The sequence below is a fragment of the Pan troglodytes genome, chromosome 9 (assembly GCF_028858775.2).
Source record: "Pan troglodytes isolate AG18354 chromosome 9, NHGRI_mPanTro3-v2.0_pri, whole genome shotgun sequence".
NCBI classification, from domain to species: domain Eukaryota; kingdom Metazoa; phylum Chordata; class Mammalia; order Primates; family Hominidae; genus Pan; species Pan troglodytes.
This window is the reverse complement of record NC_072407.2, coordinates 110,454,943-110,482,501: the sequence shown is the minus strand read 5'-3', so window position 1 is coordinate 110,482,501 and position 27,559 is coordinate 110,454,943. Positions and strand designations below refer to the sequence as shown.

The 27,559-nt window shown below is 41.7% G+C and overlaps 1 protein-coding gene and 2 long non-coding RNA genes across 6 annotated transcripts in view; 1 reads left to right on the top strand and 2 right to left on the bottom strand.

Annotated features, from left to right (window-relative positions):
• LOC107967208 (uncharacterized) overlaps nucleotides 1-1,685 on the bottom strand; it is a 41,315-nt gene extending 39,630 nt beyond the window's left edge. The window contains exon 1 of one of the 2 annotated variants that reach the window (XR_010147306.1): nucleotides 1,539-1,685. This is a non-coding gene — a long non-coding RNA (uncharacterized LOC107967208). The remainder of the gene's footprint in view (nucleotides 1-1,538) is intronic. The other variant, XR_010147305.1, reaches the window with a different exon arrangement.
• Nucleotides 523-27,290, top strand: POGLUT3 (protein O-glucosyltransferase 3). Of its 3 annotated transcripts, none has more exons than XM_001141284.8 (8): nucleotides 523-1,217; nucleotides 8,216-8,413; nucleotides 12,958-13,241; nucleotides 17,180-17,396; nucleotides 18,026-18,222; nucleotides 19,907-20,101; nucleotides 21,691-21,795; nucleotides 24,453-27,290. In XM_001141284.8, the coding sequence occupies exons 1-8, from the start codon at nucleotides 1,016-1,018 to the stop codon at nucleotides 24,576-24,578; spliced, it is 1,524 nt and encodes a 507-aa protein (XP_001141284.1). In that variant the 5' UTR covers nucleotides 523-1,015; the 3' UTR covers nucleotides 24,579-27,290. The 3 variants fall into 3 exon arrangements, with proteins under 3 accessions (XP_001141284.1, XP_016777443.1, XP_009422397.1); XM_009424122.5 differs by having other exon boundaries at nucleotides 878-1,579; XM_016921954.4 differs by lacking the exon at nucleotides 19,907-20,101 and having other exon boundaries at nucleotides 798-1,217.
• Nucleotides 18,161-24,509, bottom strand: LOC107967207 (uncharacterized). The gene is made up of 3 exons (XR_001707538.1): nucleotides 24,423-24,509; nucleotides 19,073-19,139; nucleotides 18,161-18,242 (listed from the first exon to the last, which is right to left on the bottom strand). It is a non-coding gene; the product is annotated as an uncharacterized LOC107967207 (long non-coding RNA).
• Nucleotides 27,291-27,559: the final 269 nt, after the last annotated feature.

The following is a 27,559-nucleotide window of genomic DNA, read 5'->3' as shown; positions in this document are numbered from 1 at the left end:
GTGGGGTAGGGGGATCACGGTTCTGTGAGGGAGGCTGCTAAGCAGAAAAGCAACAAAACAGGCCACAAGAGAACGGTGCTGCTGTGAACAGAGGGCTGTGAGGGAGGGCGGGGGGCGTGACCTTGGCTCTCATCTTGTAAACTCGGAGACATTCCTTGGGAAAAGGTATTTCCCTAAACTACATCGATCTTGGGGCGGGACCCTTTCATCGTCCCACAACAATCACCACCGGGTCTACGTCCTTTAAAAACACCTGAGCGGCGGACCAGGTGGCTCATGCCTGTAATCCCGGCACTTTGGGAAGCCGAGGCGGGCGGATTGCTTGAAACCAGGAGTTCAAGACCACCTTGGGCAACACAGGGAGACCCCGTCTCTACAAATAGTAATAGTAATAATAATAATAATAATAATAATAATAATAATAAATTAAATTAGCCAGCGTGGTGTCGTGTGCCTATAGTCAGTCCCAGCTACTCGGGAGGCTGAGGCGGGAGGATCTCCTGAGCCCACGAGTTCCAGGCTGCAGTGAGCTGTGGTCGCGCCACTGCACTCCAGCCTAGGCGACAGAGCCAGCCCCCTTGTCTGTATAAAAACAGAGAAAGAAAAGAGAAGAAAGAAGGAAAGGAAGGAAGAAAAAGAAAGGGAAAGACCACTGGAAGTGGAGGCCAGGCGTGCCTGAGGCCTTGGCAATCAACAGCCAGCGCACACTCGCAGCCCCGGTCTCTGGGCGGGCCTCTCCACCCCTTTCCTCCACGGGGCCTATGGGGCTGCGGGGAGGAAGGGGCGCACCCATCGTCGACCCCTACAGGGCGCGCAGTGGGTGATTGCGGCACTGGCTCGCGTTCCCGCCCGAGGGAGACGAGGCGGGACAGCGGGCGGGAAAGGGAGCCTGCGCCGCAATCTTTCCCGCCCGAAAGACCCGCCCCGCGGTGGGCCCCAGTCCCCGCCCGGCCCGCCGCGCTGCCGGCCCCTCCTCGCCGCCGCGGAGCTGGACCGCAGTTGTGCCCCGCCGACCATGCGCCGCCTCCCGCGGGCCCTGCTGCTGCAGCTGCGCCTCGCCCTGCTGGTGGCCGCGGGGGCCCCGGAGGTGCTGGTCAGCGCGCCGCGGAGCCTGGTGTGGGGGCCCGGGCTGCAGGCGGCCGTCGTCCTTCCGGTCCGCTATTTCTACCTGCAGGCGGTCAACTCGGAGGGCCAGAACCTCACTCGCTCTCCCCCAGGTAGTGTCCAGCCGCCGGCCTCCCTCGTCCCGCGGCCGGGTCCCCGCGCGTCTCCGCCTCCCGGGAGTCCGCCCGCGGCCTGCGTGGCGTCCCTCCCCGGCGTGTGTCGCCCCTTTTTGGGTCTGGTCAGCTCCTCTTCCCTCCTCCCGCCCGTACTCAAAGCGGGCAAAAATCACCACGAAAGTTTGTGGAATGAATGAATGAATGAATGAAGGGCCCTTCCGCATTTAATGTGCAGGGACTGATGTTGCGAATGGACGGCGCCCGGGCGTTACAAGGAGTGTGCCGTGAGTCACACGTTGGCTTCCATCTCGGACTTACTTGTCTGAACTGTGAGGGATTGCAGGGAGCGCTTTCCAGTGGTGAGTCATCAAGCCGACGGATCGCGTCGGATTACATGGCTTAGGCCTGGTGGGTTTGGAGCAACGAACTCCTACGCAGAGGAAATGTCAGAGCCGTAGGAAGGAGGAGGGGTTTACGTGTTAGTTTTTTGTTTCCTTTTTAGTTCTGAGTTCTTGAAAGCAGATTACAGGAACTAGGGAAACTCAGTAGAAATCATTCGGTTTTCCCTCCACGGAGGGTGAGATGGATCTCGTCCTGAATCCCTTTCTGCCCGGTCCTCCTCCCACGTTGTCCTTCACGTCTTAACCTTTGCAACTTCTTAAAACTTGTCCTGCTGGTTTCACGCTGTTGTCAGTCAGGATTTGCTAATGTATAAGTTTAGGGCTCTGGCCAACTAGCACCTTGTTGTATCAGCGAAGAGACAATTAGAATAACCCAGTGCCTCTGCCCCTGCTAGTCCAGCTGGGAACATAGCTGCCAGAAGTGTGTCCCAACTTGGGAAAGGGGTAAGGGGGTCTTGACAGCTGGGCAAAGCAGAGAATTTAGGAACCAAACATAATTCACTTTTAGATTTAATGATTTTTAAAATTTCATTCATTCAAGAAATACTTCTTTGATGTCTACTTCTGTGTTTGGTAATTCTGCTGGGAATCTAAGGATGAAAAGACAATGCCTGACCATCAGGAACTTACAGTCTGTTGGTCAAAGACATGCAAATAACTGATCACTGTACAAGATAATTGAAGGTATGTACAGAGTGCAGTGGCAACATTGAAGCACTGCCAGAGACTGGAGAAATCCAGGAAGATTTCAGGAGCAGAGACTTGAAGGATGAGAAGGTTTGCTGGGCAGGCATATAGAAGGACGCCATGGCATGTGCAGAAGCACAGAGGCGTAGGAGACCGTGGTGTTCGGGAAAATAAGTACTGTAATTTAATGATACTGAGCGGAAAAGCCTGGTTGATTGTAGCCTCTGGTCTTCAAGCGCCTTGAATGCCAAGCAAATGACTTTATAACTAGATAAAAGAGAGCCACTGGAGAAATTTGAGCTGAGGCAAGAATCTGCCTCTCCCTTAACTACCTCAGTGGCTTGTGTTCTACATTTGATTCAGAACACCACTCCTGAAGTTGTCTTTGGGCATTGCTTTGATAACGTGTCTACCAGTTAGACCCTAAATACTCAGACAACTGGTTTCATATGCATGATATGCATTTAGGTAAAATAATTCCGACTCTATTGACAGAAACGCATGTGTGTATATCAGGGTTTCACAAACTTTTTCTTTAAAGGGCCAGATAGTAAATAATTTAGGCTTTGTAGGTGATATCATCTCTCACATTTATTCAGCTCTGCTTTGTAGCCATGGACATATAACAAACCCGTTTATGTTACAATAAAACTTTTTATGGCCACTGAAATTTCAATTTCATATAGTTTTCCTTAAGTTACAGAATATTATTATTTTGATTTTTCTCCAACCCCCCTCCTCCTTTTTTTTTTTTTTTTAAGAGACAAGGTGTTTGTCACCCAGGATGCAGTGCAGTGGTACAGTCATAGCTACTGCAGCCTCAAATTCCTGGGCTCAAGGGATCCTCTTGCCTCAGTCTCCCCAAATGCTGGGATTACAGGCATAATCCACCATGCCCATCCCCATTTTAAAAATATAAGAATCATTGTTAGCTTACAGGATTTACAAAAACAGGCACTGAGCTGGATTAGCTAGTTTGTCAATCTCTAATGTATGTTAAAGACTCTCAGTTAAAATCCAAATGATACATGACTTAAAGTTGTGTATATGTTTTATATGTACATATATTATATATACATAAATATATTTAAACAAACGAAAAAGTTTACAGACAGTTTCTATTAAATATCTTAACAGAAGGAAAGTTACATTTATGATTCTGCATGGTTTACCCCTGTGATCTGTGACTTTTCTTTTTTTACCTTTTTTAGTCTTAGAAAGACTTCTCAGCCTGGGCAACATAGCAAGATTCCATCTCTACTTAAAATAAAAATTTTAAAAATTACCTACTTGGGAGGCTGAGGCAGAAGGATCAGTTGAGCCCAGGAGCTCAAGGTTGCAGTGCATTATGATTGTGCCACTGCACTCCAGCCCGGGCAACATAGCAAGACCCTTTCTCTAAATAAATAAATAAAATGGAACTTTTTGGACAACCTTACTTTCATTCCTTTGGATTCCCTTTGTTTCCTTTCAGGCCTCTTGATTTCTGGCTTCCAGTTAAAAAGGTGCCGTATAGTTCTGAAAACTCACCCAACTAGTTTCTTACATTTCTGCCACCAACATTCACTTCCAAGTCCTGAAGTCTTTCCCTCTTCAAGAACCAACTGAATAGCTGGTTATTCATGCCTTGTAATCTCAGCACTTTGGGAGGCCAAGGCTGGTAGACTGCCTGAACTCAGAAGTTTGAGACCAGTCTGGGCAACATGGCAAAACCCATCTACCAAAAAAATCCAAAATATCAGCCAGGCATGGTAGTGCACAGCTGTGGTCCCAGCTACTGGGGAGGCTAAGGTGGGAGGATCTCTTGAGCCTGGGAGGCTGCGGTTGCATTGAGCTGAGATTGTGCCACTGCACACACACAAAAGAACTAATTGGAAAAGAGGAAAAATCTTCTCAAGCTGTAGCCTGTTGTACACAACTTAGAAAGTTTCCCTTATTATCACTCCCATTCGACAGTGTAGAATTTACCTGAATGCCACTATTATGCTACATATATCCAAGTACCCAGATAACAAAAATATTGTGAACTTCAGTGATCTAAAAAGTAGGACATCTCAAACTGGGGTTCACAGACAGAAATTATAGGGTCTTTGTCCTTGGGTAGGGGGAAGAACTGTATCTTTATTTTCAGTAAACTCTTGCTTGAATTGAACATTTCCTTCAATTATGAATGTAGGCAGTACCTGTTGATACTATTATATTCCCAGTCTCTAGCACAATGCTTGCTAGAGATGCTGAGTAACTATTGTAGATGAAAAGAAATAAGGGGTGGAGGGAGGGATGATTGAAATATGTCAAGATGGAAGGATATAAATACTTATTTTCTACTCAGTCTTCTACCTTCATCAGTAATAATATCTTCATAAAATAATCTTACCTCCTGGTTGTGTAGTACTTTAGTGTTTTATACTATGCCTTGCTTAATTTGTCCTCCAAAATAGTCTTGTAAGGTAGGAAGGATAGATATTACTGTCTTTACACATAAGAAACTGGGCTCAGTGAAGCTAAAATGCCTTGCCCAGTGGGCTCCACAGTGAATGTGTCAGAGCCAAGGCAGGAACAGCCCTTTGAACTTCTACTTCATTGCTCTTTCTGTTTTATCAAATCATCCTTAATATGATTGTCGTACGTCAGTTTACAATAAGATCTTGGAGGGTGTTCGTCGTTGGCAGCTAGCCAGATATTTTTGGAGGATTTCCATTTAGCCTCATGGTACAACACCTTGGCCTTCTGGGATTTTGTTTCCCTTGACCATGTGGGGTCAACACTTTTGCTGCAGCTGTAGAGGGCCTTAATGAGCTTCCTAAACAACAGAGGAGGAGATGACTCCATTGTATCCGAAGTGCCAGAAGTATTCCTCCAACTGTGACTGCTGCAAAGCTACATTCAAATATTGGCTCTGCTGCTCATTATGTATGTGACCTTGGGCAAGTTACTTTACTTCTTGGAGCATTGGTTTCTTGATCTATAAAATGGGAGTGACAGATACCTACCTCAAATTTCTTGTAGGAAATAAATGACATAGAAAATACATATGAAAGTCTCAAGCCCATAAAAAGTGCTAAGTGAATTTCTAAATATGCTTTTGATTTCTTACCAAATCAAACGTGTTCAAGATTTCTGATTCTAATGATGTAACACTTTGATGCTGCCAACCTCCTTTTGTCTACATAGTCACTGCATTCTCATCCAGTTAGCTATTTTTCTTAAGTTTGAATTTATTGAGTAGAAAACTCAAGCTGAGCCTCAATTCTTTTTTTTTTTTTTTTTTTTTTTTGAGACAGAGTCTAGCTTTGTTGCCCAGGCTTGAGTGCAGTGGCGCGATCTCGGCTCACTGCAACCTCCACCTCCTGGGTTCAAGTGAGTCTCCTGCCTCAGCCTCCTGAGTAGCTGGGATTACAGGTGTGCACCATCATGCCCGGCTAATTTTTGTATTTTTAGTAGAGAAGGGGTTTCACCATGTTGGTCAGGCTGGTCTCAAAATCCTGACCTTGTGATCCACCTGCCTTGGCCTACCAAAGTGCTCGGATTACAGGCGTGAGCCATCACGCCTGCCCTTGAGCCTCAATTCTATCCCACTATATTAGTACCCAGAGCTAATGAGAATTTTCATGCCTTCCATTTGAAGCAATTTGAAATTTCACTCTTCTCATTTTCTCTTTTATGAGGTTAGAATTCTTATTTCTATTTCAGTCCTGATCCATATTATCTTGCATTGATTCTAACATTAATTTCATGTCAACAATGACACAGGCATGACAGATTACTGTAAAAAATAACTGAACATTTAAAATATATATTTCCAATGGCTATATTATAGTTGTATACATACATTTTGAAATGTAACTTTTAAATGATATTTCAGCGACAAAAAATATTACAACTGGAAGCGACCATAATTCTTTAGTCTGATACTTTCAATTTACAAATAATTGACGCATTTTGAAGCTAGTTGTTTTTTTCTGTCTTTCCCAAAAGTCACATAGTCAATAATATTCTTGTCTTATATCTGTTTTGTTTATTTAAAATAATAATATATGGAGAATAAGACTATTTGATCAGGAAATAAGAAAACCTTTTTGTACATTTCCAGTTTGGGGAGGGAGCAATGAAAATGGCTTTCCAATTCCCAGACTTTCCTCTTCAGATTTCGATCTGCTGTGCCATGTTGCCTTTCTGAAACCATGTGGGAAATAATGCAAAGCAATAATTTATGTGTTTCATTTGTGCAGTTCAGGTAACTGGCCAACATTTCTAATAATTTCCTATTAAATTATTACCACTTTATAGCATCTTCCATGTTTATTATACTTCATTTAGGTTAGCAGATTTATTTCGTAATTTTATCGTACTTGTTTCAAGGATCCTAAAATGTATATGTTTGGTACTCGATTATTAATATTTAATAGCGAGATGTCAGATACCACATTGTTATTACTAAATTGAAGAGACTGAGAAACATTTCTGCAGACTCACAAGAAAAAAAACCCTTAAAGATCAAAAGAAAGTAGATATTACACTCACTCGATTTAGAAACTAAGAATTTCACAAACGTGTTTAGTAATTTCAAAAGATATATTTTAAATATTCTAAATTTTATAATATGTGAAGTGAAAAACAACTTTGGTCACAATTTTCCGTTTGCTAGGACTGTGGATTTCAAAGGATTCATTACTTTTTTAGCATTTTCCTTTGATATGGTGATCTAAATGGTATATCCTCTGCACTCTCTGAAGGAAGAAGTTTCAAAGTTTATTCCTGGCCACAGTAACACTAATCACAACAGTATCATTTCAAAGCCTAAATGTCAGCTAATAGGAAAGGGAAAGTTTGTTGAATAGTTATTATTTACGTAGAACAGAAACCCCACAAAACTTTGAAGGTGGAATGGATTATTACAGTATAACTGTTTCATTTCAAGCTGAGGAAACAGACTCAGAAGTAATCTCTAGTATTTACAAAGATGTGTATGTGTGTGTTTGTGTGTGTGTGTGTGTGAGCTTGTACAAGAGTCTGGTAACTAGCTGTACTCTCTCTCTACGTAAGGAAATGGCCTTAGAAGTACCACTTGAAATTTGGGCTTAATAAACGGGGAAATTTTCACAGAAATGAAGGTTATTAGATACTGAAATGGTATACAAAGAAAGCTTGTGTGTATTTTATAAGGAGGAAGTTCGATTACTAGGGAGATCTGTCATGTTTAGAGTCCATGGATTTTTAACTATTTGGGCTTTAATCCTACCCAAAGGAGGAAAGACCAAATAAGCAAAAAGTTTATTTTTTATTTGCTTTTAAAAAATGATTTGCTTTTGTTCATGCAGTAAATCTTTATTGAATGACTAATGATTCAAATGTTGAGTCTGATCCGTGGTTTGAATACATGAACCAGACCAAGCTCTGTGGCTCAAGCCTGTAATCCCAACACTTTGGGAGGCTGAGGCAGTGGGGATCGCTTGAAGTCAGGAGTTTGAGATCAGCCTGGGCAACACAGCAAGACCCCCTCCAACCCATCCCGCCCCCCACCATCTCTACAAAAAATTTTAAAAATTAGCTGGGCATGGTGGCACACACCTATAGTCCCAGCTACTCATGGGGCTGATGCAGGTTGAGGCAGGAGGTTCATGAGCCCAGGAGGTTGGAGCTGTAATGAGCTAGGATTGTGCCTCTGCACTCCTAGCTGGATGACAGAGCAAGACCCTGTCTCAAAAAAGAAAAAAAAAAAAAAAGAATGCATGAACCAGACATGACAGTTCCTGGCCTCAAAGATCTTCCAAAGGAAATGATTTTTTTTAACCACCAATGCTGCAGGAAAAAGCAACATATTTAAGTTATCCAATAACACCTATCCAATAATTGTAAATCATTATCATGACATGGTAGAGTTGTTTATATTTCTTTTCCTTTTAGGTGAAACACCATTCAAAGTAGTAGTCAAATCTCTTTCACCTAAAGAGTTGGTCCGGATACATGTCCCTAAACCTTTGGACAGGAATGATGGAACATTTTTGATGAGATATAGGATGTATGAAACTGTCGATGAAGGCCTGAAGATAGAGGTCCTTTATGGTGATGAACATGTGGCTCAGTCTCCCTATATTTTGAAAGGTAAGTGATTATTATATACTCCAGAGTCAGCCTTGTGTGTAGGTCCCATGCCTTTCAGAATGGCCTAAACCTGATGACCTCAAAGTCATGTGCAGTAGAGTAAACATTGTATACATACTTCCTAGAGCTCAATTTAAATTTTAAGGGAAAGAAAATTAAGTAAAGAGGTTTAAATGATAAGAAAAAAATCTTGTGTATTTACATCCATGTAGTTAATATTTGCGAAACTCTTCATTCCTTTGTGTAGATCCATATTTCCATCTAGTAACATCTGCCTTCTGCTTAAAGGATTTTTATTAATATTTATTTTACTGTGAGAATGCTGGTGATGAATTCTTCCAGCTTTTGAATGTCTGAAAAAACTTTGTTTTGCCTTTTGTTTTGCCTTTTGTTTGTTTGATTTGTTTTTTGTTTACTTTGAGACAGGGTCTTGCTCTATGGCCCAGGCTGGAGTACAGTGGCACAGTCAAAGCTCACTGCAGGCTGGGCGTGGTGGCTCACATCTGTAATCCCAACAATTTGGGAGGCTGAGGCAAGTGGATGGCTTGAGCTTAGGCGTTCAAGACCAGCCTGGGCAACATGGTGAAACCCCGTCTCTACTAAAAATACAAAAATTAGCCAGGCATGGTGGCGGCGCATGCCTGAAGTCCCAGCTACTCGGGAGGCTGAGGCTGGAGAATCGCTTGAACCTGGGAGGTGGAGGTTGCAGTGAGCCAAGATCACCTCACTGCACTCCAGCCTGGGTGACAGAGCGAGATTCCATCTCAAAAAAAAGCTCACGGCAACCTTAAACTGCTGGGCTAGGCCATGTGCAGTGGCTCACACCTATAATCCCAGCACTTTGGGAGGCCAAGGCCAGAGGATCACTTGAGCCCAGGAATTCAAGACCACGCTGAGCAACATGGCAAAAACCCATCTCTACAAAAAATTAGCTGGGTGTGGCGGCACATACCTGTAGTCCCAGCTACTCAGGGGGCTGAGGTAAGAGGATCACCTGAGCTCAGGGAGATCGAGGCTGCGGTAAGCTGTGATCGTGCCACTGCACTCTGGCCTGGGGGACAGAGTGAGACCCCCTGTCTCAAAACGAAATAAAACAGAAACAAAAACTGCTGGTTTAAAGCAAACCTCCCGCCTCAGCCTCTCAAGTAGCTAGGACTGCAGGCACATACCACCATGCCCAGCTAATTAAAAAAATATTTTTTTGTTTCTACAAAACATTTTTTTGTTTCTACAGGGTCTTGTTATGTTACCTAGGCTGATCTCAAACTCCTGCGCTCAAGTGATCTCCCTGCCTCGGCTCCCCAAAGTGCTGGGATTACAGGCATGAGCCACCATGCCCGGCCTAGTTTGCCTTTGTTTTTAAAAGACATTGTCTCTAGTTATAGTTATAGGTTGATGGGTTTTTTTTCTTTTGATACTTTAAAGATGTGGTTCCACTGTCTTCTCATTTGCATTGCTTCTAACAATAAATCTAGCATTTTCCTTATCTTTGTTCATCTGTGTTGCTTTTAAGGTTTTCTCTTTATCAGTTCTTTTGAGAAGTTTGATTATTATGTGCCTTGGTGCAGTTTCCTTAATGTTTCCTGTGTTTTGGATTTGTGGAACTTCTTGGAATTTAAATCATCCAAGTGATTTAAATTTCATCAAATTTAGAAAAATTATGGCCATTATTGCTTCAAATATGTTTTCTGTTCCATTCCACCTTACCTTCAAGGATACTAATTACCCATATATTGGGCTTGAAACTATCCTATGGTTCATCGATACCCTTTTCATTTTTTAAATTCTTTTTTCTCTTTGTTTCATTTTGTATAGTTTCTATTACTGTCTCTAAATTCTCTTTTCTTCTGCAATGTACAATCTGTTGTCAGTCCTATACAGTGTAGTTTTCACCTCTTGATGCTTTTTCATCTTCTTGAGCTCTTTTCTGGGGTGCAGTTAAATTACTAGGAAATAGTTTAATCCTTCCAAGTTTTGCTTTTACAGTTTGTTAGGTGGGACTAGAGCCATGTTTAGTCTAGGGCTAATTATTCCCCGCTACTGAGGTAATACCCTTCTGCATACTTTACCCAAGCCCTGTGAATTAGGAGGCTTTCCAATCTGGCTGGTACCCACCGATAAGTACTGTTCTCTCTGGTCATTTTGGATGGGTTCTTCCCCTGTCTTCCCCAAGAACATATGAACATTCAGGTGGCAAATATCTTAGATGTCCATTTCTCAGCCTGAAATCTGTTTTCATCCTTTGTCATTATCATTCTAAATATTTAAATGTTATACCTAAATAATTAAACTGTATTATTTTTAGAATCAATACAGGGGAAGAACTCATCCAAAATGCACTGATCATATGCTCTGCTCAATATGTGAAGAGGACCTTCTATAGATCTCTAACGTTCTCTCTGTGCAGTGCTTCCTTTTTAGATACTCTGTCCTACAAAGTCTAGAGCTGCCTTGGTCTCCCTGGACTGCCAGCTCTGTCTCCTCAACTCAGTGAGACTGCCTGGCTTTGCCTACAGTCCCCCTCCCTGTACTACAACCTCAAAGCTCCCTTAAGCAGTAGGCTGTAGGAATTGTAGGGCTTACCTTATTTGTTCCCCATCTCTCAGACTCACTGTCCTTCATTGCCTAATACCTAGTGCCTTAAAAACTATTGTTTAAGGCCAGGTGCGGTGACTCACGCCTGTAATCCCAGCACTTTGGGAGGCCGAAGCAGGTGGATCACTTGAGGTCAGGAGTTCGAGACCAACCTGGCCAATATGGCAAAACTCCGTCTCTACTAAAAATACAAAAAATTAGTTGGGCGTGGTGGTGAGTGCCTGTAATCCTAGCTATTCAGGAGGCTGAGGCAGGAGAATCACTTGAACCCAGGAGGCGGAGGTTGCAGTGAGCTGAGATCACACCACTGCACTCCAGCCTAGGCAACACAATGAGACTCCATCTCAAAAAAACAACAACAAAAACAACAAAAAACTATTGTTTCATATGTTTTGTGGGAGTGTTTTCTGGTTGTTTCAGGTGGGGTGGTACATCAGTCCCTGTTACTTGTTGTCAATGAAAAGAGTCAAACTTATGGCCAGGCATGGTGGCTCACACCTGTAATCCCAGCACTTTGGGAGGCCGAGGCAGGTGGATCACCTGAGGTCAGAAGTTTGAGACCAGCCTGGCCAACATGGTGAAACCCCGTCTCTACTAAAAATACAAAAATTAGCCGAACATGGTGGTGCGCACCTGTAATCCCAGTTACTCGGGAGGCTGAGGCAGGAGAATCACTTGAGCCTGGGAGGAGGAGGTTGCAGTGAGCCGAGATCACACCACTACACTCCAGCCTGGGTGACTCTGCCAGAGTCTCAGCCAGTGTGAGACTCTGTCCCCCTGCCACCAAAAAACAAAAAAAAAAGAAAGAAAGAAAAAAGAAGAGAGTCCAACTGTAAAATATTTGAAGAGCTTTATTCTGAGCCAAATATTCAATTCAGTGAGACTACCTGTTTTTGCCTACAGTCCCCCTCCCTGCACTACAGCCTCGAAGCTCCCTTAAGCAGTAAGCTGTAGGAATTGTAGGGCTTACCTTATTGTTCCCCCATCTCTCAGACTCAATGACCAATGGCCCATGACACAACCCTCAGGACATCCTGAGAACCTGTGCTCAAGGTGATCAGGCTACAACTTGGTTTTATACATTTTAGGAAGACATAAGACATTAATCAATACATGTAAGATGTACATTGGTTTGGTTTGGAAAGAAGGGACAACTGGAAGGGGTGGGGGTGGTTGGGAGGGGTTGGGGGTAGCTTCCAGGTCATAGGTAGATTCAGAGGTTTTCTGATTGGCAGTTGGTTGAAAGAATTAAGTTATTGTGTAAAGACTTAGAATCAATAGAAAGGAATGTCTGGGCTTATGATAAGGGTTTGTGGAAACCAAGATTTTATCATGCAGATGAGGCTTCCAGGTAGCAGGCGACAGAGAAGAGATTGCAAATGTTTCTTATCAGACTTAAAGAGTCAGTTCAACAAAGTTTGTGTTGATGTTAATGCTGGTCAGCTAGGCCTGAATTCCAAAAGGGAGGAGGGTATAATGAGGCATGCCTGGTTCCCCTTTCCCTTCATGGACGAACTAGTTTTTCAGATTAACTTTGGAATGCCCTTGGCCAAAAGGAGGGATCCATTTGGACGGTCTAGGAGGCTTAGAATTTTATTTTTGGTTTACATAATGTCTAAAAATTAATATGTTCTTTTTCTCCTTGCTAAAAGGTAAGTTGTTTTATGTTTGCCAGCCATTTATACCTTATTAGAGATGAATTTATCAGCTAAGTGACCGAGAGTAGGTTAGATTGGGAGAGGGCATATACTAAACTGTTTATCCAAGGTGGTGTGAAAAGGGAAGTAAAAGTGTAGGACTCTAACATAATCACTTACACCACTGATTTGACTAGGGCAGATTATCTCTGGATAATCTTAGAATTCACCAAGAAGCAGAGACAGAAGTGACTCCCTGTGTTGTGGTGCTTGCTAATGGAGTGCGGCCTTTTTCATGTTTTCCTTCCCTAGGACCAGTGTACCATGAGTACTGTGAGTGTCCGGAAGATCCTCAGGCCTGGCAGAAAACTCTTTCTTGTCCAACCAAGGAACCACAGATTGCAAAGGATTTTGCTTCCTTTCCCAGCATCAATCTCCAGCAAATGCTAAAAGAAGTCCCCAAAAGGTTTGGGGATGAGAGAGGTGCCATTGTTCATTACACGATTCTCAATAACCATGTTTACCGGAGATCTTTAGGGAAATACACAGACTTCAAGATGTTCTCTGATGAGATTTTGTTATCATTGACAAGAAAGGTAGGAGAATGAATGAATTGATAATACAGTTTAATTATTTAGGTATAACATTTAAATGTTTAGAATTATAATGACAAAGGATGAAACAGATTTCAGGCTGAGAAATGGGCATCTAAGATATTTGCAACCTGAGTGTTCATCATGTTCTCCATCTTTGTGGATCTTACTTTCCTGTAAGATTTAAAATTAAGTGGCTTGAGGCCGGGCATGGTGGCTCATACCTGCAATCACAGCACTTTGGGAGGCTGAGGCGGGTGGATCATCTGAGGTCAGCAGTTCAAGGCCAGCCTGGCCAACATGGCAAAACCCCATCTCTACTAAAAATACAAAAATTAGCTGGGCATGGTGGTGGGCGCCTGTAATCACAGCTACTCAGGAGGCTGAGGTAGGAGAATCCGTTGAACCCAGGAGGTGGAGGCTGCAGTGGGCCAAGATTGCGCCACTGCACTCCAACCTGGGTGACAGAGTGAGACTCCATCTCAAATAAATAAATAAATAAATAAATAAATAAATAAATAAAATAGAATAAAGTGGCTGAGCCCCCATCCCAGGTAGGTATGCCATACAGGACACTCCCAAGCTTTCTTTGAGCTTCCAGAGATTTATAACAAGGTTACTTCTTATTCTTTTTTTTTAAATAGTCTATATTTACAGTATCCAAACAGAACAGTCTCATTTATTTATTTATTTTTAAATAGGGATGGGGGCTTGCTGTGTTGAGCAGGCTGGTCTCAAATTCTTGGGCTCAAGCCATCCTCCTGCCTCAGCCTTGATCCTAGCTGGGACTATAGGCATGCACAACCATGTCAAGAGGCCGCTTTAAGTTCTCTGTTCCGCTGAATACTACTCCTGCTTAGATTTCACCTTCTGCAGCTGTTTTCTTCTCTTCACTTCAAAATGACTTGAACTTAGAACACATTTTCCTTGTTTTACCCTAAGCATACCTAGAAGATAGCGTGCATGGGACATTTTGTCAAAGCTTGGGCTACCAGAAACAGGTTGGTTTTTTTTCACCAATGCATACTAAAAAACAAACAAACAAAAACCCTGATATTTAAAAATAGACATCTCTGCACTAATCAGACTCTCAGTCATACTTGCCTCTGGGAATTTCTCAGGGCTGTCCTTGACCTTAAGTTCTTAGCCTCTCACTAATGTGGTTAGGCCCCCTGTTTTTCAGGCTCCCCACATCCCCCAATAGCGCCCCCTTATCTCACTATTCAGCCTCTCTTTCCACATTTGCAGAACTCTAAATTCCTCTTAAGCAGAGCAACTTAAACCACCTTTTGTTCTTGTTTCTGATCATACAGGGTGAAGGATGGAGGTGGGCAATATTTATCTTTCTTACTCAGAGAGACCATAAAGGGAGTTTGTTTGTTTGTTTGTTTGTTTGTTTGTTTGCTTTGAGATGGAGTCTCACTCTGCCACCCTGGCTGGAGTGCAGTGGCACGATCTTGGCTCACTGCAACCTCTGTCTCCTGGGTTCAAGCGATTCTCCTGCCTCAGCCTTCTGAGTAGCTGGGATTACAGGTGCACGCCACGCCTGGCTAATTTTTGTTTTTTTAGTAGAGAAGGGGTTTCACCATGTTGGTCAGGGTGGTCTCGAACTCCTGACCTCGTAATCTGCCCGCCTTGGCCTCCCAAAGTGCTGAGCATGAGCCACTGCGCCTGGCCAAGGGAGTTTTATAAACCAAAAAAAACACAGTTTTCCTGATATGTTATACAATTCCCCAAGTATGCTGACTGTGTGGCTGCAGTCAGTTCTTACTTTAAATAGCAGTCCCCAACCCCTCCACCACCAGCCCACAATGTGAGGATACAAGCATATGATGGGCATCTGCTCCTAAAGGTAGTGCTCTCTTCCCGGGCTACAACTAGTCAACTGTGCCCTGTATTCTTGCCTCTTTAATCCATGTTGCTGGCTTCATAGCAGTAGATTTCAACCAGGGATGATTTTGCCCCTCAGAGGACATTTGCCAATGTCTAGAGACATTTTTGGTTGTCACAAGTCAGGGGTTGCTATTATCATCTAGTGGGTAAGCATCCTACAGTGCAAAGGATAGCACCCCCCAACCCCATCGCAAAGAATCATCCAGCCCCAAATGTCAATAATATGAGCTTGAGAAACCCTACTCCACAGTGAGCACTTCCAATGTAGAGTTTATTAAAGAGTTTATAAATAATAGCAGGGAGGCTGGGCATGGTGGCTCACACCTGTCATCCTAGCACTCTGGGAGGCCGAGGCAGATGAATCATTTGAGGTCAGGAGTTTGAGACCAGTCTGGCCAACAAGGTGAAATCCCATCTCTACTAAAAATACAAAAATTAGCCAGGTGTGGTGGTGCGCGCCTGTAGTCTCAGCTACTTGGGAGGCTGAGGCACAAGAATCACTTGAACCTGAGAGGCAGAGGTTGTGGTGAGCCAAGATCACGTCACTGCACTCCAGCCTGGGTGGCAGAGTGAAACACTGTCTCAAAATAATAATAATAATAATAATGACAGGGAAGCAAGAGGGTGAATATTCACATCTCTTGCCCTTTCCTTTTGTTCTTTGCCCAGTGGCTGGGGAAGAAATAAATCTAAGATAAGTGAGACTCAGTCCTAGTCTCTGAGTAGCCCACTGTAGTGGGATTTGTTTTTGTTGTTTGGAAGTGCGGGTGGGATGTGAATACAAACAAATAATTATATCCCAATATGATGATAGGCCTCAAGAGAAGTAAGTACCTAGGGTTTAAGTGCCTGAGGAGGGTGAGTCATAGAAGAGGTGGTGTTAGATCTGGGCTTGAAGGATGAGAAAGGAGACTGCCAAGTTAAATAAGTAAAACATTCCAAGTGAATGGAATTACATGTTGAGGTGGATGGCATTTTCAGAGAGTAGCCTAAGGTTTCCTGGTAGGTGGGCAGATGAAAGATGAGGCTTATAGCCAAGCTGGGACAAGATCGTGAGGCCTTGAATGCCAGCCAGAGAGTTGAGATCTTGTGCCATAGGCTTAAGGTTCTGTTAAGCTTGGTAGTGACATTAACAAAGTTATTTTAGAAATGTTAGTTTTAGAATTAATTTTAGTTTTGGAAATCTGAGCAGCCTTGTGGAGAGCAGATTACAGTATGGAGAGCCCAGAATCAGAACACCTAGTAAGGAAGTTATTGCAACAATCTAGGCAAGAAATGATGAGAGTCTAAACTGAGACATTGACCGTGGAGATGGAAATGGACTGGCAGGTTCCAGAGGCAAGGGCACATGAGGTAAAGATGGGGACAGTGAAGGAAAACAAGGGTTTGGTTCTAACTTTGTAGATTCTCTTGCTTAGGCAGCTGGCAGAGGGTTATCGAAGCTACTCATTCTTACCTCTCTACACAATTTTCATTTCTCTAACACTACATTTTATTTTATTTTATTTCTTTTTCTATTTTTTTGGAGACAGAGTCTTGCTCTGTCGCCCAGGCTGGAGTGCAGTGGCGCGATCTTGGCTCACTGCAACCTCTGCCTCCCAGGTTCAAGCGATTCTCCTGCCTCAGCCTCCTGAGTATCTGGGATTACAGGTGCCTGCCACCAGCCCAGCTAATTTTTGTAAGTTTAGTAGAGACAGGGTTTCACCATGTTGGCCAGACTGGTCTTGAACTCCCGACGATCCACTCGCCTCGACCTCCCAAAGTGCTGGGATTACAGGTGTGAGCCACCACACCCAGCCTCAAACATTGAATTTTACATGCATCTCTGGACAGAGGTAGCTGACTCCTGGTTAAGTGAATTTGTCATGCAGGATCCTCACAGGTGACAAATTCACAGCCATCCTGTCAATGACAGGCATTCTTCTCTCTTCTCTGTTTTTGAATGGTTAGCCCTGTCAAAAATATGTAAGAAAACCAAAGAACTGTTGTACTTAGTACCAAAGACTGAGATCTTCCCAGCACTGATGTTTGTTTGTATGTTTATTTAGGTCCTTCTCCCAGATTTGGAATTTTATGTTAATCTTGGAGATTGGCCCTTGGAGCATCGAAAAGTCAATGGAACCCCCAGCCCCATACCTATCATTTCATGGTGTGGCTCTCTGGATTCAAGAGATGTTGTCCTTCCAACGTATGACATCACCCACTCCATGCTTGAAGCCATGCGGGGTGTTACAAATGATCTCCTCTCTATTCAGGGAAATACAGGTATTCAGGGAAATGCAAGGCTAATTAATGAAGAAAAAGCTTAGAGACAGAGTGGGTTATACATGTATGTTTGCATTCAGTAGCATATTAGAAAAAGTCTTGTACTGAAAATTCTGACCAACCTAGGGATTAAAGATTTGTGGATGTTCCTCAGTTATATAGTTTTTTCTGGTCACCCTTTGTAAGAACAAAGGGCTAGCTCACGTTTTACTGTGAAACACAGAAAATGGAAGAAGCTAATGCCTTGGTGAGTGGACTCAGTCACTGAATCTCCTTTTGCTTTGAACATGGTCCGACATTATTTCAGGTATTTCCTAGTATTATACAACAGAATACACCAATACTTGCGTGAGCTTTCACTAGCAGACAAATGGATGAAATTAGAGCATTCTTTTATATAATACAGCAAATAAAAAGACTTTTTTTTAAACTCTAAACTTGAAAGTACTTCTGGCAAATTGAGACTCAATCCCATATTTTCGTTGAAATAGCATCTACTTTAGAAGATGAGTTGATGATAAAAGAGCTTTAGCATCTTAAATGACAATGGTAGATTAAAGAGGATTATGCTTACCATATTAAAATGTCAAATTCATAATCCTAATTTTTTTATGGCTTCAAACTTGTAGGGCCTTCCTGGATCAATAAAACAGAGAGAGCTTTCTTCAGAGGTAGAGACAGCCGAGAGGAGAGGCTCCAGTTGGTACAGCTGTCCAAAGAAAATCCTCAGCTACTAGATGCAGGAATTACAGGATATTTCTTTTTCCAAGAGAAAGAAAAGGAGCTTGGAAAAGCCAAGTTGATGGGTTTCTTTGATTTCTTTAAGGTATGCATTTGAGTCTTCTTCTATGGATATGAAGTGATAAAATTGTATTAAAAGTCTACCAAAATAGGTGGGCTTCAGCAAATTTCTCCTGGCTTGTGAACTGACACACATGTTCACACTTTCTTATTAGATATCAGGAATTACAAAACCCATTGTGGTTTCCTTCTTTCATTGTTAAGTTTACCAAATAGCTCAGAACTGTACTTAATTCTCAAAATATAGTACAAGGATTAACCTGGGATTTTGGTATATTTATGTCTCGTTTTTCTTTCTTTTTTTTTTTTGTATTTGCTTTCATAAACTGGGACTATAAATACCTTTTACATAAAGTGATCTCAAATGTCTTTTATAAATAGAAAAAGCATAAATTCCATATATGTAAAGTGGGAGTTGGGATTAGGGTTCAAGGCCTGCTTCTAATCCTGCCTCTGCCACCAACTATGGGACCTTCCTGTCTTGGTGCCTTGGTCTTTAAACCCGTGTGATGCCTGCCTACTCCTTCAGAGCATTATCACGAGGCCCAGAGGAGAGATGTGAACAATGTGACAAAACCTGATGGGCTCAAAAACTCCCTTGTACCAATTATTTAAGAAAAATTTATTTACCAAATCTGGGAGTGTGTCCTCTTCATCCCAGAGTGATACAATGAGTAGAACAGGGGATTTGGACTCAGAGAATGAGGTTTATACATTTCTCTGAATACCAGTTTTCTCATTTGTAAAAACAAAAAGAAGGGGTTAATAATACCTGCTTCAGATTATTCTAATTGAATGAGGTTTAATGCCTATGAAAACTACATTTGAAATGGAAAACAAAGTATATTAACCCAACAAATATGCAGACAGCTTACCTACTATGTTGCCAGCATTGCCCAAGTCCTTAAATGTCTCCAGGTTTCTATCTCCTCAGCTCTAAAACTGTAAAATAGAGACAATGCCTGCCTGTTTCATAGACTGTGTATAAGGAACAAATGAAATAATGAATAAATGAAAGTGTTCATTGTTATCAGTATTGAGCTTTAAGAATTTTGAAAATAGTTTTCCTGGCTGGGCATAGTGGTTCACGCCTGTAATCCCAGCACTTTGGGAGGCTGAGGCGGGCGGATCACCTGAGGTCAGGAGTTTGAGGCCAGCCTGGCCAACATGGGGAAACCCTGTCTCTACTAAAAATAGGAAAAAGTTAGCTGGCTGCAGTGGTGGGTGCCTGTAATCCCAGCTACTCAGGAGGCTGAGGCACCAGAATTGTATGAACCCAGGAGGTGGAGGTTGCAGTGAGCCAAGATCACGCCGCTACACTCCAGCCTGGGTGACAGAGCAATACATTGTCTCAAAAAAATAATAATAATAATTAATTAAAACTTAAAAAGAAAATAGTTTTCCTACCTGGTTACAGAAATCTGGATTCCATTATTACAGAGACATGATTGAAATAGGTCTTCACTCCTATTTCCAAAAATTTAGCACCTTACCTTTAAACAATGTATTTCTTAAAATTAATCTGAGAAAGGCTGCTTGTGATTTTTATACAAAGAGAAGATGTAAGTTATAAAATAAAACTTTTAAACACAAAAAAGTTGGAAAATGGAAAATAATTCCTCTGTAGTTGGTATTATAGTGTTGATGAGGAGCAGAAGTGAAGCAAATGACTACTGAAAGTTTGTTTATGTTTGTTTTTCATCTTCCAGTACAAGTATCAAGTAAATGTGGATGGGACCGTGGCTGCTTACAGATATCCATATCTCATGCTGGGCGACAGTCTGGTTTTAAAGCAGGACTCGCCATATTATGAACATTTCTACATGGCACTAGAACCTTGGAAGCATTATGTTCCAATTAAAAGAAATCTGAGTGATTTATTAGAGAAAGTTAAATGGGCTAAGGTATGCGTCCAGCAATTTTTATTTCTTTAAACAATAACAAATTCATCAGTGTTAGATGAGTTCCATCACAATACAATTTGATTTGACATAATGGAATGAAAAGAAATATTATTTTCTGAAATTGCTGTTCCCTTGAAATATCTAAAGAATCAGCATCAGAATCATTTTGCATATCCTCTATCAACATTTTTGAAGATTTTCAGAAGATTTGAAGTCCAGCCTTATATAAAATACAGATTTTCTAAATGCTATGTTTACACATACAAACAAGAACATACAAAATGCAAATTACTGACTGAAAGACCAGAGTTAAGGTGCTTTATGAACAAGAAAATATTTCAGGCAATTACAGTACTCTTTTCTTATCCCCAGTTAGAAAAAAGGCACAAATTCTTAATGAATGCGTGTTATACAACGCAAGAATCATGTTTCCTATAAAATAGGAATTCCTTTTTTAAAAGGAAAAGTATTAAAAAGCTGTTGCGTTTTATTATAAAGCTATAAAAATGTACCCTTCCATTATGAGACTTTATACTAAGATTCTAAGAAACAATATATGGTTATAGAAATAATTGGGCGCCTGAGGCAGAATCACTTTTGTGACCCTTCATAAGAGCCTCAGTTGCTTGCAAATGGCTTACCTGTGGGCAGCGTTGTAGAAGATTAACTGTTTTCCAAAAGTATAATTAGGAACACTGACTATTTCTGGTACTGAATGAACAGCCTGTGGGTACTAATGACTGAATTTTTCGGTTACAAAAGCAATACAGTCTTTTATAGCTACCATTTTATAACACAACTTTTTGACTCTGACTGCGTATTTGCATGGAGCTTTTAAAAGATGTTATAACGTGAAAACGGATTCATTCTCCTGTCATGCAGAGAGGAAATAGGCTGGTGGGACAGATGAGGCAGCTGAAGAGTACTTCCTGGGTGGCCAGGAAGGTACCAAGATGGTCACAATAGGGGCTGCATGTGGGTTGTTGCACTGTGGGGAGAAGGAGTGGTTTCCTAGTACTGTGGAAGAGGGGCCAAACATGTGATCGTTTCTCTTTAACGGAGATGTCTAGGAAAATACTCTGTCTCTTCCTGTAGCCTCATTCTTTCATTTATTTATTTATTAGTTTATTTATTTATTTATTTATTTATTTTTGAGACAGAGTTTCACTCTGTCGCCCAGGCTGGAATGCAGTGGCACGATCTCCACTCACTGCAACCTCTGCCTCCCGGGTTCAAGGAATTTCGTGCCTCAGCCTCCTGAGTAGCTGGGATTACAGGTACCCGCCACCACACCCAGCTAATTTTTGTATTTTTAGTAGACATGGGGTTTCACCATGTTGGCCAGACTGATCTCGAACTCTTGACCTTAAGTGATCTTCTAGCTTTGGGCCCCCAAAGTACTGGGATTACAGGTGTGAGCCACCATGTCCGGCCCCTGTAGCCTCATTCTTAAGTTATAATTCCATTATGTTCTGTCTTTCCCATGCTGTTCACTTTCAACCCCACATCTGTCCCACCTCACACTTAACCCTCTCTTTGTGGGTCGCAGTAGTAATTTTCATTCATTTTTATTTTTTTTAACCTTTCAGGAAAATGATGAAGAAGCCAAGAAGATTGCAAAAGAAGGACAGTTGATGGCTAGGGACCTACTACAGCCACACAGGCTTTACTGCTACTATTACCAAGTACTGCAGGTCAGTTCAGAGTGTCTGTCCACACTGCTGGGTCGGGTGTCCTCAGACTACCTGCTTGGCCTGTACACTTCCTGCCTGGCTTCCTGAAGGGCTCACAGTCAGCCTATGGACCACTGGCTAAGCCAAGGCACTTGCCTAGGGAAAGATAGTGCTAAGTCTTCATTTGGTGGCCCCCTTTTTTTTGTTTTTTGTTTGTTTATTTGTTTTGAGATGAAGTCTCTGTCGTGCAGGCTGGAGTGCAGTGTCTCAATCTCAGCTCACTGCAGCCTCTGCCTTCCAGGTTCAAGCAATTCTGCCTCAGACTCCCAAGTAGCTGGGATTACAGGTACACGCCACCATGCCCAGCTAATTTTTGTATTTTTAGTAGAAACGGAGTTTCGCCATGTTGGCCAGGCTGGTCTTGAACTCCTGGCCTCAGGTGATCTGCCTTGCCTTGGCCTCCTGAAGTGCTGGGATACAGGTGTGAGCCACCACGCCCAGCCGTGGCCTCCATATTTTCATCTTTATTCCATATTATGTAAAACGACGCTGGGAGCCCTCACAAATATAGATTAGCAACTCCTCCCATCTTCTCAGTGCTCTCTTTTATTAAATGCTTTATTGAATTCCTAGTGTAGGTGTTCTGGAACCTCAGAGAAAAACATTTTTCCTTATCTGGAAAACAAGATGGTTGGACTGGAGATCATTAACATCCCTTTTTACTCAAAATGTCGCCTCCTTATTCTCCTTGATACTTAAGATTCATGCCTTTTATAGTACAAGGCAGAATGCAAATATTTAGCTTGCTGTAGCAAACAAACTAATGAGAAATATGTATAACAGTTCTAACACCTTAGGGCTGAATCCTGAAGTATAGTGTTTATTGGGAATCCGAGGATTGGTCTTTTGAGTAACTACCTTGAGTTTTACTCAGAAAAATCTAGACAGGAAGAATAAAAAAAGGAAATTATGTTCTTGTTTTTAACCTAAATTTATTTTTCTGTAGGCATAGTAAAAGTAAATTTCCCTAGAAGCTTGTGGATACTACCCTCTCATATTTTCATTTTCATAGAAAAATAAAAATGATAAGTTACACTATTTACTAGAAGCAGCCCTTCCTTCCCTTAAATTGGTCTGTCCCCTCTGTTGGTCTAGCTTTAATTGTTAAACAGTTTTTTAAACAATTTCTTGGCCGGGTGCAGTGGCTCACACCTGTAATCCCAGCACTTTGGGAGGTCGAGGAGGGTGGATCACCTGAGGTCAGGAGTTCAAGACCAGCCTGGCCATCATGGTGAAACCCCGTCTCTACTAAAAATACAGAATTAGCCAGGTGTGGTGGCACATGCCTGTAATCTCAACTACTCAGGAGGCTGAGGCAGGAGAATCGCTTGAACCTGGGAGGCGGAGGTTGCAGTGAGCCTAGATTGCACCACTGCACTCCAGCCTGGGCAACAAGAGCAAAATGCATCTAAAAAATATATATATATGTATATATATATATATTTCTTACTCGGTCACCTAGGCTGGAGTGCAGTGGCATGATCACAGCTTACTGCAGCCTCAACCTCCTAGGATCAAGCGATTCTTCCCCCCTCTCACCTCAGCCTCCCACTAGTAGCTGGGACTACACCACCACACTCAGCTAATTTATTTATTTTTTTTAGAAACAAGCTCTTGCCGTGTTTCCCTGGTTCCTCAAGTGATTCTCCAGCCTCAGCCTCCCAAATAGTTTCAATTTTAATGTTAGGAATTTCTCTCTCTAAAATATTAATTAGGCTTATCTACTGTGTCAACATTTTGTTGCATTTGGTCCAGTACCAGGAATATACAGCAAAAGGGACATGGAATCATTGAATTGAAATATCCAATTTATGTCTGGGCAGGGTGGCTCATGCCTGTAGTCCCAGCACTTTGGGAGGCTGAGGTAGGCAGATTGCTTGAGTCCAGGAGTTGAATACCAGGCTGTGCAACATGGTGAAACGCCATCTCTACAAAAAATGAAAAAAATTAGCTGGGCATGGTGGTACGCGACTGTAGTCCCAGCTACTTAGGAGACTGAGGTGTAAGGATCACTTGAGCCTAGGATGTTGGAGGCTGCAGTGAGCCAAGATCACGCCACTGCACTCCAGCCTCGGTGACAGAGTAAGACCGTGTCTCAAAAAAAAAAAAAAAACAACTCCATTTATAGAAATATTTCACTCAGGGCCACAGTGGAGGAACATTACACAGACCTGTTGCCATTCAAAAATGCGTGTGACTATAGGCCTAAAGGAAAGAATGTGTGAGACTGCCAACTTTTCAGATGGTTATCTTGTTTGTTTGCTGGCTTGAGTATTCAACAAAGTTAATTATTCAATAACAAGTGGAAAATAAATGCTGAGAGCTGCTGTTTGTTTCAGGTAGGGACGTCTGGCTTGGCATCCCTTTTGTAGAGGCTTCCAACCAACACATAAAATTGTGGATTGGGGTTTCTTGCTAGATTATGAATTATAACTAGTGCCTGTGATAGCTAAAGTTAAAATGTAACTTTAGGACTGGAATAAATCAGACCTTTGGTTTTAGTCTGCAGACACACAGCAACTAGAAAAGATGGCGTGACTGCGGATGGGAGTGGGTGGGGGAGTCAACAGAATGCAGTGTGAACTAACCTTTCAGTTCCCTTTAAACCCACATTTCAGAAATATGCCGAGCGCCAGTCCAGCAAACCCGAAGTACGTGATGGAATGGAACTTGTTCCTCAGCCAGAAGATAGCACAGCCATCTGCCAGTGCCACAGGAAAAAGCCTTCAAGAGAAGAACTTTGAGTCAGCCCAGAATCACACTCCTGTGTATCCCGGCTACATCTTTAAGGAAAGATTGAATCTAAGCTGTGAAGGACAGTATAGAAGACTGCACCAAGTGGACTAGTTCTCCCGGTGGCTTTATATATGTAGATGGATATAGCAGTACTGGTTGAGTATCCCTTATCTGAAATGCTTAGGACCAGGAGTGTTTCAGGCTTCAGATTTTTTAAGATTTGGGAATATTTGCATGTACATAATGAGATATCTTGGGGATGAGATCCAAGTCTAAACACAAAATTCATTTATATTTTATATATACCTTGTTCACATACCCTGAAGGTAATTTTATATAATATTTTTAATAATTTGTGCATGAAACAAAGTTTGTATACATTGAACTGTCAGAAAGCAAAGGTGTCACTATCTTAGCGACCCAAGTGGTGGTGTCAGCACTCAAAAAGTTTTGGATTTTGGGGTATTTCAGATTTTAGATTTTTGTATGAGGAATGTTCAACCTGTATTTGAACAAGCATTACCAAATATCATTGAATATTGATATCTTTTGCGTAAAAACTGCTATTATCAGCATCATAGTTTCTTTAAAAAGAAAACTTGGGGATCATAGCCGATAGAGAGACTTGCTAAAATATAAATCAGCCTCTGCAAAACTGTTTACATATTTATTGGTTTACATATGTTATTGGTTTATTTCTATCCCCTGTTCACTTTTTCTCTTCCACTTCCAATTATGAAGAGAAAATATTTGTTCAGGGTTTTCCCCCCGCCCCCCGTCACTGCATAATTTCTCCTCTTACAAGCTGCTTTTGGCTTTCATTAACAACAGCTTCCTTTTAGAAGGTCTGATAAGGATATTTAAGGAAGAAGAGAATGACTGTGTTATTAAAGGTGGCATGGAGACTGTGGAGGGAATATTTTTTAAAGCACTACTCATATCCTTTAAACTAAATTTTGCTAAAGCCCGAGACAACATTAAGGAGAAATTGTACCTTAAGTTAGTAATTCCAAATCTATCTGAGTTGTATACCCATCAAAGACAATACAGTTATTAACATAGATGAAGGTATGCTATAGGCATCATTCATTATCTCTATATTGAATAGGTGAAAGATAACTGTAGTCAGGTGAAAGGCGTTCATTATTTTTAAGCTGAAAAGGGGATCCTTGAAAACACTGAAAACCTCTACAACAATCTTCAGGAAGCCTGCTATCTTGGGATTCACTAATAATAGGCCAAGAACAAAGGCAAGCATGCATTCTTCACTCCACCACTTTTCTATTTCAGTGGGTGTCGTTGCTAAGATGAAGACTTTGGAAATTTCCTCTCTCTTTTAGGACAGGGTCAGGATTTAGGACTCATAGCCTGAAAGCTCATTACATACTCCTTGTAACCATCAGTCCAAGGTTCAGTTCACTAAAGTGCATGTTCTAAAACAAGAGCTATCCTCATTCCAAATTTTAAAATATGTACTCTGGCCGGTTGCAGTGGCTCACGCCTGTAATCCCAGCAATTTGGCAGGCCGAGGTGGGCGGATCTTTTGAGGTCAGGAGTTTGAGACCAGCCTGGCCAACATGGTGAAACCCCGTCTCTACTAAAAATACAAAAATTAGCCGGGCATGGTGGCATTTGCCTGTAATCCCAGCTACTCGGGAGGCTGAGGCAGGAGAATCACTTGAACCTGGGAGGCAGAGGTTGCAGTGAGCTGAGATTACACCACTGCACTCCAGCCTGGGCGACAGAGTGAGACTCCAGCTCAAAAACTGAAAATAAAAATAAAAATATGTATTCTCCTAACTGAAATATTTACTTAATCTGGAAAACAATGTAACTATTTTTAAAGTGGTTACATCTATTCTTGCTGAAGAACAAAAAACAGAATTTTTTGACTAAGCATAACCAAATTTCAGAACAGTCTAATCAATGCCAAGTATCCAAGGCAAACTCTAATACCCATCCATTGTGCAAAACCACAAGCACATAAGTATTAAATAAGAGCAAGCTGTCCTGAGCCCATACCTAATGAATTTGTGTCTTAAATATTGTACATAGTGTTTGAGGCTTCTCAAAACTGGGATTATGGCAAGAAAGGTTGCCTGCCTCATACCTTTCTGCCTCAAATTCCAGGTGCTAAAGGCTAATGGCATTTTAAACGTCTTACATTTTTAAAAATTTATATTGCCTCTGCCAAACAGGCCTAATAGTTAAAAGCAAGTTGAGACAAACCAGGCAGATTCAGTGTGTGGAACAGGAAGGATGTGCTTTAAAAAAAGGTGGAATCCCTCAAAAAATTCTATAGGGAGACAGCAGCCTTAATCTACATAATTCTTCATCTCGCCAATTCAGCCGCAGCCTTTAAAGAGTTAGTGTTAATGGCTTTCTGATTTGAAAACAAAAATGCATCTATGTGGTTGAAAGTTTGGGAGGAGATTCACCAATATCTGAGGAGAAGATGGAGTGAAGGGAATTTTTACTTTTTGCTTTATACCTTTCTATAATATTTAGATTTTTTTTTACTGTAAGTATGGATCAAATTGCAAAATAAAGAAAAATGCCAACCTTAGAAAAGACAATAAATGCACAAAAGATATAAATAGGAACAGGAAATATTTATATTTTTTCCATTTTGCTCTTTTTAAATCTATGTTTAGAACTTTATATCTTGGGACTTATGTATATACATACTTTTTAAATAAAATAAATTTTCTAAATAAAAAGTTGAAAAAGATACCTTTTGTTTTTTAAGAAAGAGGTTGTAACCACTTATAGCCCTGGTATTTCTGTAACTGCATTGGTCTAATTTTGATTCTATTATGTCTTCATGAATAAATGAACCAAAATCACCACTCAGTCCCTAAAGGGCAGAAATCTATAATAACACTAGAAGAAAGAAAAGGCCAGTCACGGTGGCTCACACCTCAGCACTTTGGGAGGCCGAGGCAGGAGGATCACTTGAGCCCAGGAGTTTAAGACTAGCCCTGGCAAC